The sequence below is a fragment of the Oncorhynchus mykiss genome, chromosome 22, assembly GCF_013265735.2.
Source record: "Oncorhynchus mykiss isolate Arlee chromosome 22, USDA_OmykA_1.1, whole genome shotgun sequence".
NCBI classification, from domain to species: Eukaryota; Metazoa; Chordata; class Actinopteri; order Salmoniformes; family Salmonidae; genus Oncorhynchus; species Oncorhynchus mykiss.
The window spans coordinates 25,822,982-25,839,410 of NC_048586.1; the positions used below are offsets into that span (position 1 = coordinate 25,822,982).

The 16,429-nt window shown below is 42.3% G+C and overlaps 1 protein-coding gene across 1 annotated transcript in view; it reads right to left on the reverse strand.

The window, feature by feature from the left end:
- The window catches only part of LOC110501632 (MORC family CW-type zinc finger protein 3), a 28,147-nt gene that overhangs the window by 8,161 nt on the left and 3,557 nt on the right, over positions 1 to 16,429 (reverse strand). Inside the window, exons 2-11 of the mRNA XM_036959588.1 lie at positions 10,073 to 10,145; positions 8,219 to 8,351; positions 7,575 to 7,813; positions 7,232 to 7,379; positions 6,796 to 6,955; positions 2,161 to 2,289; positions 1,676 to 1,795; positions 519 to 616; positions 229 to 336; positions 16 to 144 (exon numbers count right to left, since the gene is read on the reverse strand). Coding sequence (XP_036815483.1) covers positions 16 to 144; positions 229 to 336; positions 519 to 616; positions 1,676 to 1,795; positions 2,161 to 2,289; positions 6,796 to 6,955; positions 7,232 to 7,379; positions 7,575 to 7,813; positions 8,219 to 8,351; positions 10,073 to 10,145 — 1,337 coding nt within the window. The remainder of the gene's footprint in view (positions 1 to 15; positions 145 to 228; positions 337 to 518; positions 617 to 1,675; positions 1,796 to 2,160; positions 2,290 to 6,795; positions 6,956 to 7,231; positions 7,380 to 7,574; positions 7,814 to 8,218; positions 8,352 to 10,072; positions 10,146 to 16,429) is intronic.

Sequence of the window (16,429 nt, forward strand, 5' to 3'; positions counted from 1 at the left end):
CTAGGTGGGACTCACCTGAACTGGGGGTCAGGGTTCATGTGGCAGAACCACTCCTTTGGGAGCCGTTTGCAATCAATTCCATCTGGCAGCTTCCTCCAGCGCAGGCAGGTGTCACACTGCACCCAGTTCTGGTCTGGACGTTTCCTATGGATGTAGAGATACACAGAATAACCAGTTAGAGGAGGGATGGAGAGAGGAGAAAGGAAAACAGAGGAGTGTTTTACTTACATGGTGTCTTCCACTGGTGTGGTGCTGCTAGGATCTTCTTTATTTCTCTTAAAGCGCATCTCTTTCCAGTAGTCCTCCAGCTTTACCCCCAAGTTGTTGATGGTTTTCCTGCACATAGAAAATAAGAAATAAACAGACAGTTCACCTAGTGCTGATTTATTCAACTAGATTATTGAAAGTACACCATCTTTAAAGTGAGTGTGGGCAGATTGACGATAAATAGTTTTGTTTTATTGAGTGGAAAACAGTTCCTCAGGACATGTTCTTGAATGGAGCACTCTCCTCATTACCTGTATTTGTCAGTATTGTCAAAATCCTGCTTGTTGTGGGTGGGCTCCAGAAAGTTACACTCGATGACCCCAATAACCCCGAGACCTTGGTTGTTGGCCTGAGGGAGGGGGGTAGAGGTGGTTATGGGGTCAGTGACAGGATATACAGTGCATTCGGAAAGTATTCAGACTGCTTCGCCTTTTCCACATTTTGTTACGTTACAGCCTTATTCTAAAATTGATTGAATTGTTTCCCTTAGCAATCTACAGCGAAAACAGGGTTGTATAATTTTTTTGCACATTTATTACAAATAAAATATATCTTATTTACATAAGTATTCAGATCCTTCGCTAGAGACTCGAAATTGAGCTCAGGTGCATCATGTTTCCATTGATCATCCTTGAGATGTTTCTACAACTTGATTGGAGTCCACCTATGGTAAATTCAATTCAATTGGACATGATTTGGTAAGGCACAAAACCAAGCCATGAGGTTGAAGGAATTGTCCGTTGAGGATCGAGGGAAAGATGAACGGAGGAAAGTACAGAGAGATCCTTGATGAAAACTTGCTGCGGAGCACTCAGGACGTCAGACTGGGGCAACTTCCAACAGGACAACGACTCTAAGCACAAAGCCAAGACAACGCAGGAGTGGCTTCGGGACAAGTCTCTAAATGTCCTTGAGTGGCGCAGCCAGAGCCCGGACTTGAACCCGATATAATCTCTGGAGAGACCTGAAAATAGCTGTGCAGTGACGCTCCCCATCCATCCTAACAAAGCTTGAGAGGATCTGCAGAGAAGACACTCCCCAAATACAGGTGTGCCAAGCTTGTAGCGTCATACCCAAGAAGACTCAATAATGTGATCGCTGCCAAAGGTGCTTCAACAAAGTACTAAGTAAAGGGTCTGAATACTTATGTAAAATGTGATATTTCATTATTTCTTTGGAAAAAATAAAAACCTGTGTTTTCTTTGTCATTATTATTGTGTATTGTGTGTAGATTTATGAGGGGAAAAACAATTTAATCCATTTTAGAATAAGGCTGTAACATATTTTTGGGGGAAAAAGTCAAGGGGATCTGAAAACTTTCTGAATACAAGTCCCACAATAGAAGCATCTGAGTACCACAATGGATGGCAGTCATTTTTCTTATGCACATGCACATACACTATTATACCTTGAGTTGAATGCCCACTCGCTCATAGGCTTTGATAAGGCGGTTTTTGTGGTACATCATGATGCCGTATTGGTCCTTGCACTTGGTGTTGTACCCAAAGGTCACGGGGATGCGTCTGTTCTGGTATAGGACTTAAGGACAACTCAAACAGAAAGGAGAGCAGTGGCATATATATATATATCCTTTTCCCCTTTTTGAAAAATATCATATTGTATCACTATGTTGAACATGAACATCCAACTATGGAATACATTTAACTTATAATTAGCTAACGATAGGTAACTGATTATTGCAAGCTTATAATGTATTGCGTCTATAGCAGTGACTGATGGTATGTCTTGTATATAGAGCATACTACCCATATTTTCCTATTTCTAATTTCCCTCCAAATGCAAACAAAAGTTGTGTCGTCTCGAGGATATGACAACATGCGCACGCACACAGACTAAATCCATCCAGAGAGGCCCCGGGGTGAGGAAGGATACCACAAAGTTGGGCTTGTAATGGTCCTTAGCAATGCAAGCCAGGCTCTTGGAGATGAGCTCAGTCTTCACTTTCTGACCTCGAATTATGATCTGCATCCGGGGCTTCAGGTACAGAATACTGCAGTATGCCTGAGAACACAACAACACTTTGATAAACAATCAAAATATGAAATATTTCACACATACAAAATTATAAAACTAGTCAAAGGACGAGGTTCACACATCTTGCATAGTCTTCACATTTTGCTGCCTTAGAATTAAATAAAATGGGATTAAATTAGATATTTCTTGCTACACAACCTACACTACATTTTCAAAGTGAAAGAAAAATTATAGAAAATGATTGTCACGACTCCTACCGAAGGTAGCTCCCCTTCCTGTTCGGGTGGCGCTCGGCGGTCGTCGTCACCGGCCTACTAGCTGCCACTGATCCCTTTTCCCCTTTTCTGTTTATTGGTTTCACCTGTGTTTGTTTTAGGCTGATTGGTCAGGCTTTATTTACCAGCAGGCTTGCCTGGTTGTGCGGGATTGTTTGATGTACGTGTGTACACGTCTGTGGGTCATGGTTTTCCCATTTGCTTGGGTTTTTGCTGGACTGTTCAAGTCCCCCGTGTTTGGGGCATTTGTTTTGGTGGGCGCCCCGTGTTTTGTGGGGTTGGCGTATGTTCACCGTTGTTGTGCATTAAACGGTATTAGCACTAACCTGAACTCTGCTTCCTGTGCCTGACTTCTCACCCACTACACCCCGGACATTACAATTTTCCAAATGAATAATAGATTGCATATGTCTTCACACCCCAGAGTTAATACTTGGTGGAAGCACCTTTAGCAGCCATTACAAGCTGTGAACAATTTTAGATAAGATTCTACATCCGAAAGCACATCCGAAAGTATTCAGACCCCTTGACTTTTTCCACATTTTGTTACGTTACAGCCTTATTTTAAAATTGATTAAATATATTTTTTCCTCATCAATCTACACACAATACACCATAATGACAAAGCAAAAACAGGTTGACATTTTAGCAAGTTTATAAAAAATAAAAAGCTGAAATATCACATTTACATAGGTATTCAGAGCCTTTACTAAGTACTTTGTTAAATTACCTTTGGCCACGATTACAGCCTTGAGTATTCTTGGGTATGACGCTACAGGCTTGGCACACCTATATTTGGGGAGTTTCTCCCATTCTTCTCTGCAGATCATCTCAAGCTCTGTTAGGATGGATGGGGAGCGTCGCTGCACAGCTATTTTCAGGTCTCTCCAGAGATGTTCGATCGGGTTCAAGTCTGGGCTCTGGCTGGGCCACTCAAGGACATTTAGAGACTTGTCCCGAAGCCACTAATGCGTTGTTTTGGCTTTGTGCTTAGGGTTGTTGTCCTGTTGGAAGGAGAACCTTTGCCCCAGTCTAAGGTTCTGAGGGCTCTGGAGCAGGTTTTCATCAAGGATCTGTCTCTACTTTGCTCCGTTCATCTTTCCTTAGATCCTGATTAGTCTCCAAGTCCCTACCACCGAAAAACATCCCCTCAGCATGATGCCGTCACCACAATGCTTCACCGTTGGGATGGTGCCAGGTTTCCTCCAGACGTCATGCTTGGCATTCAGGCCAAATAATTCAATCTGGGTTTCATCAGACCAGAGAATCTTGTTTCTCATGTTTGAGAGTCCTTTGGGTGGCTTTTGGCAAACTCCAAGCAGGCTGTTGTGACAGGTTAAAGGAAATATTCATAGCGTAACACTGTCATGTGTATTTTACTGAGGAGTGGCTTCCGTCTGGCCACTCTACCATAAAGGCCTGATTGTTGGAGTGCTTCAGAGATGGTTGTCCTTCTGGAAGGTTCTCCCATCTCCACAGAGGAACTCTGGAGGTCTGTCGGAGTGACCTTCGGGTTCTTGGTCACCTCTCTGACCAAGGCCCCTCCTCCCTGATTGCTCAGTTTGGCCGGGTGGCCAGCTCTAAAAAGTCTTGGTGGTTCCAAACTTCATACATTTGAGAATGATGGAGACCACTGTGTTCTTGGGGACCTTCAATGTTGCCAACATTTTTTGGTACCCTTCCCCAGATCTGTGCCTCGACACAATTCTGTCTCGGAACTCTACGGACAATTCCTTTGACCTCATGGCTTGGTTTTTGCTCTGACATGCACTGTCAATTGTGGGACCTTATATAAACAGGAGTGTGCCTTTCCAAATCATGTCCAATCAATTTAAGTACCACAGGTGGACTCCAATCAAGTTGTAGAAACATCTCAAGGGTGATCAATGGAAACAGGATGCACATGAGCTCAATTTCAAGTCTCATAGCAAAGGGTCTGAATACTTATGTAAATAAGGTATTCCTGTTTTTGACTTGTAATACATTTGCAAAAAAATGTCAACTTGTTTTCGCTTTGTAATTATGGGATATTGTTTGTAGATTGATAAGGGAAAACATTTATTTAATCCATTTTAGAATAAGGCTGTAACGTAACAAAATGTGGAAAAAGTCAAGGTCTGAATACCTCCCGAATGCACTGTATAAGTACATACAGTTGAAGTCAGACGTTTACATACACTTAGGTTGGAGTCATTAAAACTCGTTTTTCAACCACTCCACACATTTCTTGTTAACAAACTATAGTTTTGGCAAGTCTGGTTAAGACATCTACTTTGTGCATGACACAAGCGATTTTTCCAACAATTGTTTACAGACAGATTATTTCACTTATAATTCACCGTATCAGAATTCCAGTGGGTCAGAAGTTTACATACACTAAGTTGACTGCCTTTAAACAGCTTGGAAAATTCCAGAAAAGTATGTCATGGCTTAGAAGCTTCTGATAGGCTAATTGACATAATTTGAGTCAATTGAAGGTGTTCCTGTGGATGTATTTCAAAGCCTACCTTCAAACTCAGTTCCTCTTTGCTTGACATCATGGGAAAATCAAAAGAAATCAGATAAGACCTCAGAAAAAAAATTGTAGACCTCCACAAGTCTGGTTTATCCTTGGGAGCAATTTCCAAAACACCTAAAAGCACCACGTTCATCTGTACAAACAATAGTTTGACCCCAAAGTTGTGGCAAAATGGCTTAAAGACAACAAAGTCAAGGTATTGGAGTGGCCATCACAAAGCGCTGACCTAAATCCCATAGAAAATTTGTGGGCAGAACTGAAAAAGCGTGTGCGAGCAAGGAGGCCAACAAACCTGACTCAGTTACACCAGCTCTGTCAGGAGGAATGGGCCAAAATTCACCCAACTTATTGTGGGACGCTTGTGGAAGGGTACCCGAAACGTTTGACCCAAGTTAAACAATTTAAAGGCAATGCTACAAAATACTTACTGAGTGTATGTAAACTTCGGACCCACTGGGAATGGGATGAAAGAAATTAAATCTGAAATAAATATTTATCTTTACTATTATTCTGACATTTCACATTCTTAAAATAAAGTGGTGATCCTAACTGATCTAAGAGAGGGGATTTTTACTAGGATTAAATGTCAGGAATTGTGAAAAACTGAGTTTAAATGTATTTGGCTAAGGTGTATGTAAACTTCCGACTTCAACTGTATGTATATGTATATATGTATATATATATATATATATATATATATATCAGTTTATTCATTGTTTTTGTCCTCTCACTCAAACCCTCATCATTTTTTTTGTCTTTTGCACCTACCCCAGATTTTCCAGGAATTTTCTTATCATGTTACTAAATGTATGATTTGGTTTTCAACGAATGCGGCGAAAAGTACAGTAAATGTAAATGTAGTAAATGTAAGTGTATTGATATGATATTTAAGTGTCATACACCTACCGGTTCCCAGCCCAAATGGGCTTCCAAGACACTACAGAACAAAATGTCATTTTACAAATGATATGAATAGTACAGCTATCATCTAGCCACACTTCACAAACAGTACATTTATCATTCTCCTCCAGGCATTGTTAACAAACTGAGCAATCTCAAGCACGCCTTGTCTGAAACAAAATTCAAGCCTCTGCTCGTCTCGTAACGAGAATCCTTCAGGGTTATCAACAACTAAAAACATGTCTCAGATCGTTATACAGAGGGCAATAAAACACTAAATGGACTTTGTTTTCGAATTTTCCCAAGATCACACAGCAGGCAAAGTCTTTCCTCTTCAGGCACTCTGTTAAATCTACCCATCTCTACAGCCAGAGGGAGGGTGACGGATCGGCACAAACTGACCTTTAGATTTTTGTTAGGTTCAGGCAAACATATGGTTCAGGGGTGTCGTTCTCTTTGATGAGAGTGTACGTTCTAAGTTTAGGTTTAAAGCGCAATGTTTGGATTCAGTCTTGTGTCAGGTGAAATGTTGTGTCCTCAACATTGGTCTAATAGTTTTCCCATAATCTCCTAACTTTTCCCTTTCAATTGCTAGCATGGTTATGCATATAGGGTTAATCTGGGAAAGTTTCTAGAATTTTCTTTACACTGAGAAAATCTGGAGTGGGTTGTGAAGATCAGTCAGATTGAATTTTAAGGCAGCAAAATGTGAAGACTGTACAAGGGGTGTGTAGACTCACTGTATTTGAAGCAGTCTTAGAAGTTCTAAGGTTGACAAAATGCAAAATGCTGTATGGTAAATCAATAACATTATAATCAGTGTACTCAGTCATCACTTACACGTAGCGAGTAGTAACTCTCTGGTTTTGTGAGCAGCTCTGACTGTATTGCTCTGTATTGCTCACTGGTGCTCTCCAACCCATCCAATGGGACATCTAATGGGATTTTGATGTCGTCGCTGAATGACGTGAAATCAAATTCTGTCGGTCGTGCTATCGTCCTGTGGACAATAACAAACACTTACTGTATAGACTCTTACTCAACAGCTGACCTTGCTCCACACTTGCTCCACACTTCAAAAAAGGCCTCTCTGCCGACCCCTAATGGTGGAATTTTAGGTTTTGATTATGGAGAAAACAGAAGTGAAACTGAAAATTCGACCAAGGGCATTCATAGAGGCAGAGGGAGAAGTGATATTTGAAAGTAAAATCCCACATAGCAAAACCCAATAGATGTGGGAGAAGGAAAAGGAAGAGAATGCGTGTGTGTGTCTGACCTGCGCAGGTTCCAGACGATAATGCGTGTTCCCGAGGAGCCTGTGGAGCTGATGGCTTTGAGCTCTTCGAGTAGCTCGTTCTCTGTATTAAAGATAGAGTAGTGCAGGATGTCCTGCAGACTAGCCTTGTGCTTCTCATTCACATTGAGTGCACCGGAAGTCAAGGACAACACACACAGGGACAACACAAAAGGTCGATAGACAAATAGCTAACAGTATTTAAGGTTGGCACTATAAAATAACGTATATGCACATCTATAGAGGGATCTAAATCCAACCTGTTTGGAGGTGATGACAGTTTGGGCACTATGTGTATGTGTATAGTCTCTCTATAAAAGGATATACTTATACTGGCTGTGTGGGACACATTGGAAGGAGATGATGGGCACAATGATCTCGTCTGCTTTGATCTGTGCCAGGTAGCTCTGGGAGAGCATGCCTACTTGCATGGTGTCTCCGTCTTGCGACTTCGAGAACACAATGGCATCTTTCCCCAGACGCATGGACCCGGACTTGAAGCCGTTACCATAGAGACCAATCGGGTGCTTGCCATTTATGACTCTCTTATCACTGTAACCGAAGCTGAAAGAGAAAAAGAGAGAAACATGCTATTTTTGTGTACATCAATCGTAAACGTGCATTCTTATAGTACAGCATAAGACTTGTCCCTGGTTTGTTCCAGGGACATCCCTTAGGATGTTTTAAGGACGTGCTCTGAACATCTGTTTTTCCAGTCTTTAAAACATAAAATAATGGTCCTAAAGGAACATTCTCTAGGGGACTTTTGCCTAGTTCCCTGTAAGTTCCCCTGACATTATGGAGGACCGTGTCAGAGCGTTTTTAGGACATTCTCAGAACATTCATCAATATACCAGTTGTCAGGATGTCTTGTGATGGTCCCAAGGAAGGTCTCTGCAGGACTTTTGTCTAGATCGAACCTGATTTACCCTGCTATAGTAGTGGTAGTCGTTGAAAAACTGTCCATACCTGAGCATCTTGTGCATCTTTTCATAGTCCAATCCATTTCCATTGTCCATGAAGATGAGGCAGTCTTGCTTTTTGATCTGGGTCTTATCAATCCAGAACTGCTTGGCGTTAACATCAGGATCATAGGCATTGTCTGGTGAAAGATATAGAGATAGAGGATGTAAGCATAGGTGCATACACAGAATACACTGAAAATTACTTTGGCACATAAAGAGTATTGTTATTACAGTATGTTGCTATGCAAATAACCAGTCCATTTCATAGTGTAGATGATAAAACCCCATACTAGACTACCCATGCCACCTTCTTATTGCTTTTCAATGAGAACAAGACTATGGCCAAGCCTGCACATCCACGCCAAACCCGCCTAGCAGTCCAAGCCAAACCATCCACCTACCAGCTGTGTTGCTACTGCTGTGGAAAACTACCACACCACGAGGGGTTTAGACCCCCCCCCAGAAATTCAACATTCAAAATGGTGTCATGTAAAGTGTGATAGATAGAACATGTCCCCCTTTGTTGATTGTGCAATGTGAACCATTAAGGCTTGGACACACCGGTAGCGTTTGCAGACCAAGAGTACATACTGCTGAACAAAGTGACAGCCTTCATTTGCATATTGACTGCAAATCAATTCGTTATCTAGAAATGTTGACGCCTACTGGGGGTTGGTCCCAACATCACAAAAAGATTAAAGAAACTGGGAAACGAAAGGCAAACCGTCATTCGGTGGAATGTGTTTTCTCCTTTAGAACAGCCTGTCTGGGACAGCTGTCACGGAGGATGCAACCCCAGCCTCTTATACTGATGCTATATCCTCAAGACACCACTGTAACATCAGGCTAACACAAACATGTGGTCTGGTCTCCCACTCTCCCCAACTATTTTCAAATCAATCCCTCTATTAATCCAGCCATCTCCTTTTCACATTTCCTCCCTACTGCAATTTTTGTACTACTATGTTTTATTGCAGAGCCCACCCTCTCTCCATTATTCTGTCTGGAGTAGTAGGCTTGAATCCAAAGGCCTGTCCAAAGCCATAATGGTAGGGGTGGGGAGGGTTGTCAATGTGTGTGTGTGTGTGTGTGTGTGTGTGTATACTGAATAGATGGGAGACACTGGCTGATGAAATATATGAATATATCCAAAGCATTTATTGCTCCAGGTAGAGGTAAAAAGACAGAGAAATAGTGTGATGGGTTAAGAATAGTGAGGATATGGAAGGAAATCAAGAGTGTGAGATACAGGGACACAGAGAAAGATGGAGATAAGAGAAGGAGAGATTGATGGACACATTTATTAATCTCTGCATTTAGCAAAAGAGTGCCATCTGCACTGCTATTTTAGTTATCAATTAATCTGAGTATTTGCTCATTGATTTCATTTTTGCGACCATCAGGTGACATCCCTGGGACAAACCGGAAACTAGTCAAAAACCTCCAGGGGTCCATGACAACGTCTAAATAACATTCGGTGGACCTTCAGGGGACAATGACACAACATCCCAAGAACGTCCTCGGTGACATACTCAGGACCAACCGGGAACTAGACAAATCCACCAGGGGACCATGACACAACGTCCCAAGAACATCCTAAAAAGTCCTTGGGGACATCCCCAGGACCAAGCTAGAAATAAACTAAACCTCCAAGGGACCCTGACACAACATCCTGACGATTTTAGGTGACCATTTCCCAACGACTCATTATTGTTTGCAGGGAGGGCATTACCACTAAATAAATGAATAGGGACATTTTAGGTGTGCCTTAGAATGTTTTATCCCATCAATGCATATCAGGGTTAAAAAAGGTAGGAAAACACTGGTTTTGTGATTGGACAATATGCCGATGACTCACCTATTAGTTCAGCGATGGCGCTGAAGGGCCAGGTGTGGCTGGTGGAGTTTGTGTGGAGGAACATTGGACATAGCTGTAAAGGAAGGGGCAGAGGATTAGAGTTACACTATACAAATGCTGACAACATGAAATGGGATATTATTGTTGCGTATTACCACCTCCTGGGTTAAGTTAGGCCTACTCTTGCCCTTAGTTTTATTGTATTTTTATTTAACCTTTATAAAACTAGGCAAGTCAGTTAACAACAAATTCTTATTTTCAATGACGGGGACGGGAGCCTGGGATAAAAAATGTATGCAATATAAATAAATATAGGACAAAACACACATCAACAATAGAGAAAACACTACATAAAGAGAGACCTAAGGCAACAACATAGCAAGGCAGCAACACATGATAACACAGCATGGTAGCAACACAACAGAACAACATGGTAGCACACAACATGGTAGCAGCACAAAACATGGTACAAACATTATTGGGCACAGACAACAGCACAAAGAGCAAGAAGGTAGAGACAACAATACATCACACAAAACAGCCACAACTGTCAGTAAGAGTGTCCATGAGAGACGGAGATAAAACTGTCCAGTTTGAGTGTTTGTTGCAGCTCGTTCCAGTCGCTAGCTGCAGCGAACTGAAAAGAGGAGCGACCCAGGGATGTGTGTGCTTTGGGGACCTTTAACAGAATGTGACTAGCAGAACGGGTGTTCTATGTGGAGGATGATGGCTGCAGTAGATATCTCAGATAAGGGGAATGATGCCTAAGTGGGTTTTATAAATTAGCATCAACCAGTGGGTCTTGCAACGGGTCTACAGAGATGAACAGTTTACAGAGGAGTATAGAGTGCAGTGATGTGTCCTATAAGGAGCAATGGTGGAAAATCTGATGGCCGAATGGTGAAGAACATCTAGCCGCTGAGAGCACCCTTACCTGCCGATCTATAAATGATGTCTCCGTAATCTAGCATGGTCATCTGAATCAGGGTTAGTTTGGCAGCTGGGTGAAAGAGGAGCGATTACGATAGAGGAAACCAAGACTAGATTTAACTTTAGCCTGCAGCTTTAATATGTGCTGAGAGAAGGACATGGCACCGTCTAGCTATGCTCCCAAGTACTTGTATAAGGTGACTACCTCAAGCTCTAAACCCTCAGAGCTAGTAATCACACCTGTGGGGAGAGAGGCATTCTTCTTACCAAACCACATGACCTTTGTTTTCGAGGTGTTCAGAACAAGGTTAACTTCTTGGTGACAGGGGGCAGTATTTTCACGTCCGGATGAAATGCATGCCCAAATTCAACTGCCTGCTACTCATCCCCAGAAGATAGGATATGCATATTGTTAGATTTGGATAGAAAACACTCTGAAGTTTCTAAACCTGTTTGAATCATGTCTGTGAGTATAACAGAACTTATTTAGCAGGTGAAACCCCGAGGACAAACCATTCAGATTTTTTTTTGAGGTCACTCTCTTTTCAATGTATTTCATTGGTAATCCAGATTTCTAAGGGACCTTCTTGCAGTTCCTATCGCTTCCACTGGATGTCAACAGTCTTTAGAAATTGTTTGAGGTTTTTCCTTTGTGTAATGAAGAGGTACGGCCATCTTGAATGAGGGTCACTTGAAGTGTACTGTTAGATAGCGCGTGACCAGAAAGCTAGCTACAGTGTGTTTTCCTCCTGTATTGAACACAGATCATCCCGTCTTCAATTTTATCGATTATTTACGTAAAAATATACCTAAAGTTGTATTACAAAAGTAGTTTGAAATGTTTTGGCAAAGTTTACAGGTACAGTAACTTTTGAGATATTTTGTAGTCACGTTGCGCAAGTTGGAACTGGTGTTTTTCTGGATCAAACGTGCCAAATAAATGGACATTTTGGATATATATCGACGGAATTAATCGAACAAAAGGACCATTTGTGATGTTTATGGGACATATTGGAGTGCCAACAAAAGAAGCTCGTCAAAGGTAAGGCATGGATTATATTTTTATTTCTGCGTTTTGTGTCATGCCTGCAGGGTTCAAATATGCTTTTCTCTCTTTGTTTACAGAGGTGCTATCCTCAGATAATAGCATCGTTTGCTTTCGCCAAAAATACTTTTTGAAATCTGCCATGTTGGCTGGATTCACAACAAGTGTAGCTTTCATTTGCTATCTTGCATGTGTGATTTAATGAAAGTTAGATTTTTATAGTAATTTATTTGAATTTGGCGCTCTGCATTTTCCCTGGCTTTTGGCCAGGTGGGAGGCTAGCGTCCCACATATCCCAGAGAGGTTAAGGGTAGAGAAAACGTGTTGGACACTAAGAAAGTACTTAATACAAAATCCGGAGAGAGGCCAGCTGAGTATAAGACTGTATTATCTGCATATAAATGGATGAGAGAGCTTCCTACTGCCTGAGCTATGTTGTTGATGTAAACTGAGAAGAGCGTGGGGCTTACGATTGAGCCTTGTGGTACTCCCTTGGTGACAGGCAGTGGCTGAGACAGCAGATTTTCTGACTTTATACACTGCACTCTTTGAGAGAGGAAGTTAGCAAACCAGTCCAAAGACCCCTCAGAGACACCAATACTCCTTAGCCGGCCCACAAGAATGGAATGGTCTACCGTATCAAAAGCTTTGGCCAAGTCAATACAAATAGCAACACAATATTGCTTAGAATCAAGGGCAATGGTGACATCAAGAGGACCTTTAAGGTTGCAGTGACAGATCCATAACCGGAGCGGAAAGCAGATTGCATACCAGAGAGAATACTATAAACATCAAGAAAGCCAGTCAGTTGATTATTGACAAGTGTTTCCAACACTTTTGATAATCAGGGCAAAATAGAAATAGGCCTATAACATTTAGGATCAGCTTGATCTCCCCCTTTAAATAAAGGATGAACCGTGGTTGGCTTCCAAGCAATGGGAACCTCCCCAGAAAGGAGAGACAGGTTAAAAAGGTTGGAGATAGGCTTGGCGATGATAGGGGCAGCAACCTTAAAGAAGAAAGGGTCTTAACCATCTGACCCAGATGTTTTTTGGGGGTCAAGTTTAAGGAGCTTCTTTAGCACCTAGGACTCAGTGACTGCCTGCAGGGAGAAACTTTGTAGGGAGGCAGGAGAAAAAGAGGGAGAAGCATCGGGGATAGTCGCATTAGAAGGGGTGGGATGGGAAATGTTGGACGGGCAAGGAGGCATGGCTGAGACAAATAGGATTCCTGACTTAATGAAGTGGTGATTAAGGAGCTCAGCCAAGTGCTTCTTGTCAGTAACAACCACATCATCAACATTAAGGGACATGGGCAGCTGTGAGGAGGAGGGTTTATTCTCCAGGTCTTTAACCGTTTTCCAGAACTAGGGGTTAGACCAACAGAGAGACTGCTCCTCAAAGTAACTAACTTTGGCCTTCCGGATAGCCTGAGTGCACTTATTTCATATTTGCCTAAACGATAGCCAGTCAGCCTGAGTATGCGTGTGCCGAGCCTCTCGCCAAATGCAATTATTAAGTAACTCTGCAAGATCACTGTTGAACCAGGGGCTGAACCTGTTTTTAATTCTCATTTTCTTTAGCGGGCATGTTTGTTAACAATTACCACTGAAAATATCAAAAAGGAAGGTCCATTGTCTTCGACAGAGGGGATCAAGCTGATTCTATACCATTTTACAGATGCCAGTTCATGAAGGAAGGCTTGCTCATAAAAGTTTTTTAGCAAGCGTCTATGACAAATCAGGACAGGTAATTTCACTGAGCAGCCATTACGAGCACAGGCTGTAAAATAGTGATTGCTAAGGTCATTACAGAAAACACCAGACTGATACCTATCAGAATTATTTGAAAAGGATTACATTGAGGAGAGTAGCCTTTTCTGGGTGTTTGGAGTCATACCTTGTGGGATTGGTAATAATATGAGAAAGATTTAGGGAGTCCCATTGTGGTTTAAGCATGTCCCAGTTAAGGTCACCAAGCAGAACAAATTCAGACTTTGTGTAAGGGGCCAGGAGAGAGCTTAGGGCATGTAGGGTACAGGCCGGTGCTGATGGAGGACAATAGCACCCAGCAATAGCCAACAAAGAGCTATTTTAATGCTTAAAATCAGAAAATCAAATTGTCTGGGGACAGACTTGGTGGAGACAACCGAGCACTGAAGGTGATCCTTGGTAAAGATTGCAACTCCACCACCTTTGGAAGATCCATCTTGCCGAAAAAGGTTATAACCAGAAAGGTTAACATCAGTGTTCAAAACAGTCTTCCTTAACCACGTCTCAGTAATGACCAACATCTGGATTGGAGTTGTAAACCCACACTTTCATTTGATCCATTTTAGGTAATAAGCTTCTAGTGTTAACGTGCAGAAAACCCAGGATTTTATGAGAGCAGAAATCAGTGAATCAGATATCAGAGCACAAGTCAGAATTGGGGCTAGCAACATGAGGTGGGCCAGGGTTAGGTGGGCCAGGGTGTACATGCACATTTCCAACAGTAATACAATCAAGGCACGGCATAGGACAGGGAGAGCTCTGCATTGCTGATGTATGTTACGTTCCCCAGTTCTTGTGTTGTGGTTTTGTTTGTATGTGTGTGTTTCAGGATGGCTTCCTGAAATTCCCCCAAGCAGCTGATTGGTCGGCCCCATTGCTAATTGGAGCTGACCCCGCCCTCTCGTCAGAGGATACAGCTGTATCCAATTACAGACTCCTTCTCCAGCTGGAAAAAGCCAGTGTTCCTTTGTTAGAGAGAGATTATTAATATGTCCTGTGTTGGTTGCTGCTGAGAGACTAGAGCTGGTTGGTATGTCCTGTGTTGGTTGCTGCTGAGAGACTAGAGCTGATTGGTATGTCCTATGTTGGTTGTTGCTGAGAGACTAGAGCTGATTAGTATATCCTGTGTGGGTTGTTGCTGAGGGAGCGCTGATTAGTATATCCTGTGTTGATTGTTTCTCAGAGCTAATTGTTATATCATGTGTTGGTTGTTGCAGAGGTATCATTTGTTGGCAGTATTTTAGTCGGTCCTGCTAAGGTATATCTATGACAAAAGGACTGTTTTTGATTATAGTAATTGTTTGTATTCTGTTTCATTTGTTCCCAGGGTGGAAGGCACCTAGGGAGTGCATAGGCAAGAGGCCTGCGGGCATGCATAACCTGTAGTATTTACTGTCTATACACACTAGGTAAGACCTGGGCAGACCACCCCCTGTATTTTGGTTAGTGCACCAGGTGGTGCAAAGTTAGGTAAGTAGTGGGTAGGCAGTTAAGGTAGGAGAGGGGACTTTGACATTTTACTTTCTTTGCTTTGGTTCTGTTCACCAAGTGAAATCCAAGCAGCAGGCAACGGGAGTAGGTGGGAGAAGCTTTAATTTCTGGAGGCAGATTTCTTGTAGAAAATGCCAGTGAATGGTCTTTGAACAGTAGGAGAGGGCTTCAGAGGACGCTTTAAAGGCCTTGACACCATTTACTTCACACCTTAGTGCTAATTGGATTTGTATCTGGTCTGTCCTTGCAAGCCTGGGAGCCTTAACTCGGCAGTCAGTTTTGACCTGGAGCGAAGACCATGCTGAGGAGGGTAGCATCCTGCACATGTGTCTGCTGAAAAATCCAAGTTTATCTAACTTTAAATCTATCCTTTTGTAAAAAAAACTTGTTGAAAAATGTGAGAGCTCATATGCAGCTCTGTCACGCTCTCTGATGGGGACGTGCCTATCATGACTCCAACTGCATTGCATTACATCATTCCATGTTCCTACATGCCGTCAGATGCAAATAACCAGACGCTTCCCAAACGCTCTACGCTTGCGATACGGTTTTGGAAATAGGAAAGATACACTGGCAATATTCGTGTCCAATCTGTGTAAAAATCTAGAAATCAAATACAATCATCGTACCAATAGTTGCTTCTATTACATTAATGTCCTTAAATCAATATTACTCCACAAAAGCTTTACAGAGGAACGGAAACAACTACTTCAAGGTCTGAGCCAGTGAAGTCACTGATTGAAATGCTCCTATCATGCACTGCTAACTAGCTAGCCATTTCACACTGGTTACACCCACCCCCCCTTCCCCCCTTTTAACCTCCTAGTTCTCCGCAACAACCAGTAATCCGGGTCAACAACACCAATGTAACAGTCTTGCTTCTGTCCTTCGCCCCAACCTGGGTTTGTACCACGGACTCTCTGAACACGACTGCCTCTGACAAAACATCATTACCTATCGCTCCACAAAAGCTGTGGCCCTTGCAGAGTAAGGGAAACAACCACTTCAAGGTCTCAGGGTGAGTGAAGTCACTGATTGAAATACTACTAGCGTGCACCGCTAACTAGCTAGGAATTTCACACCAGTACACTCAGACATTGCATGCATCAACCAATGGTTG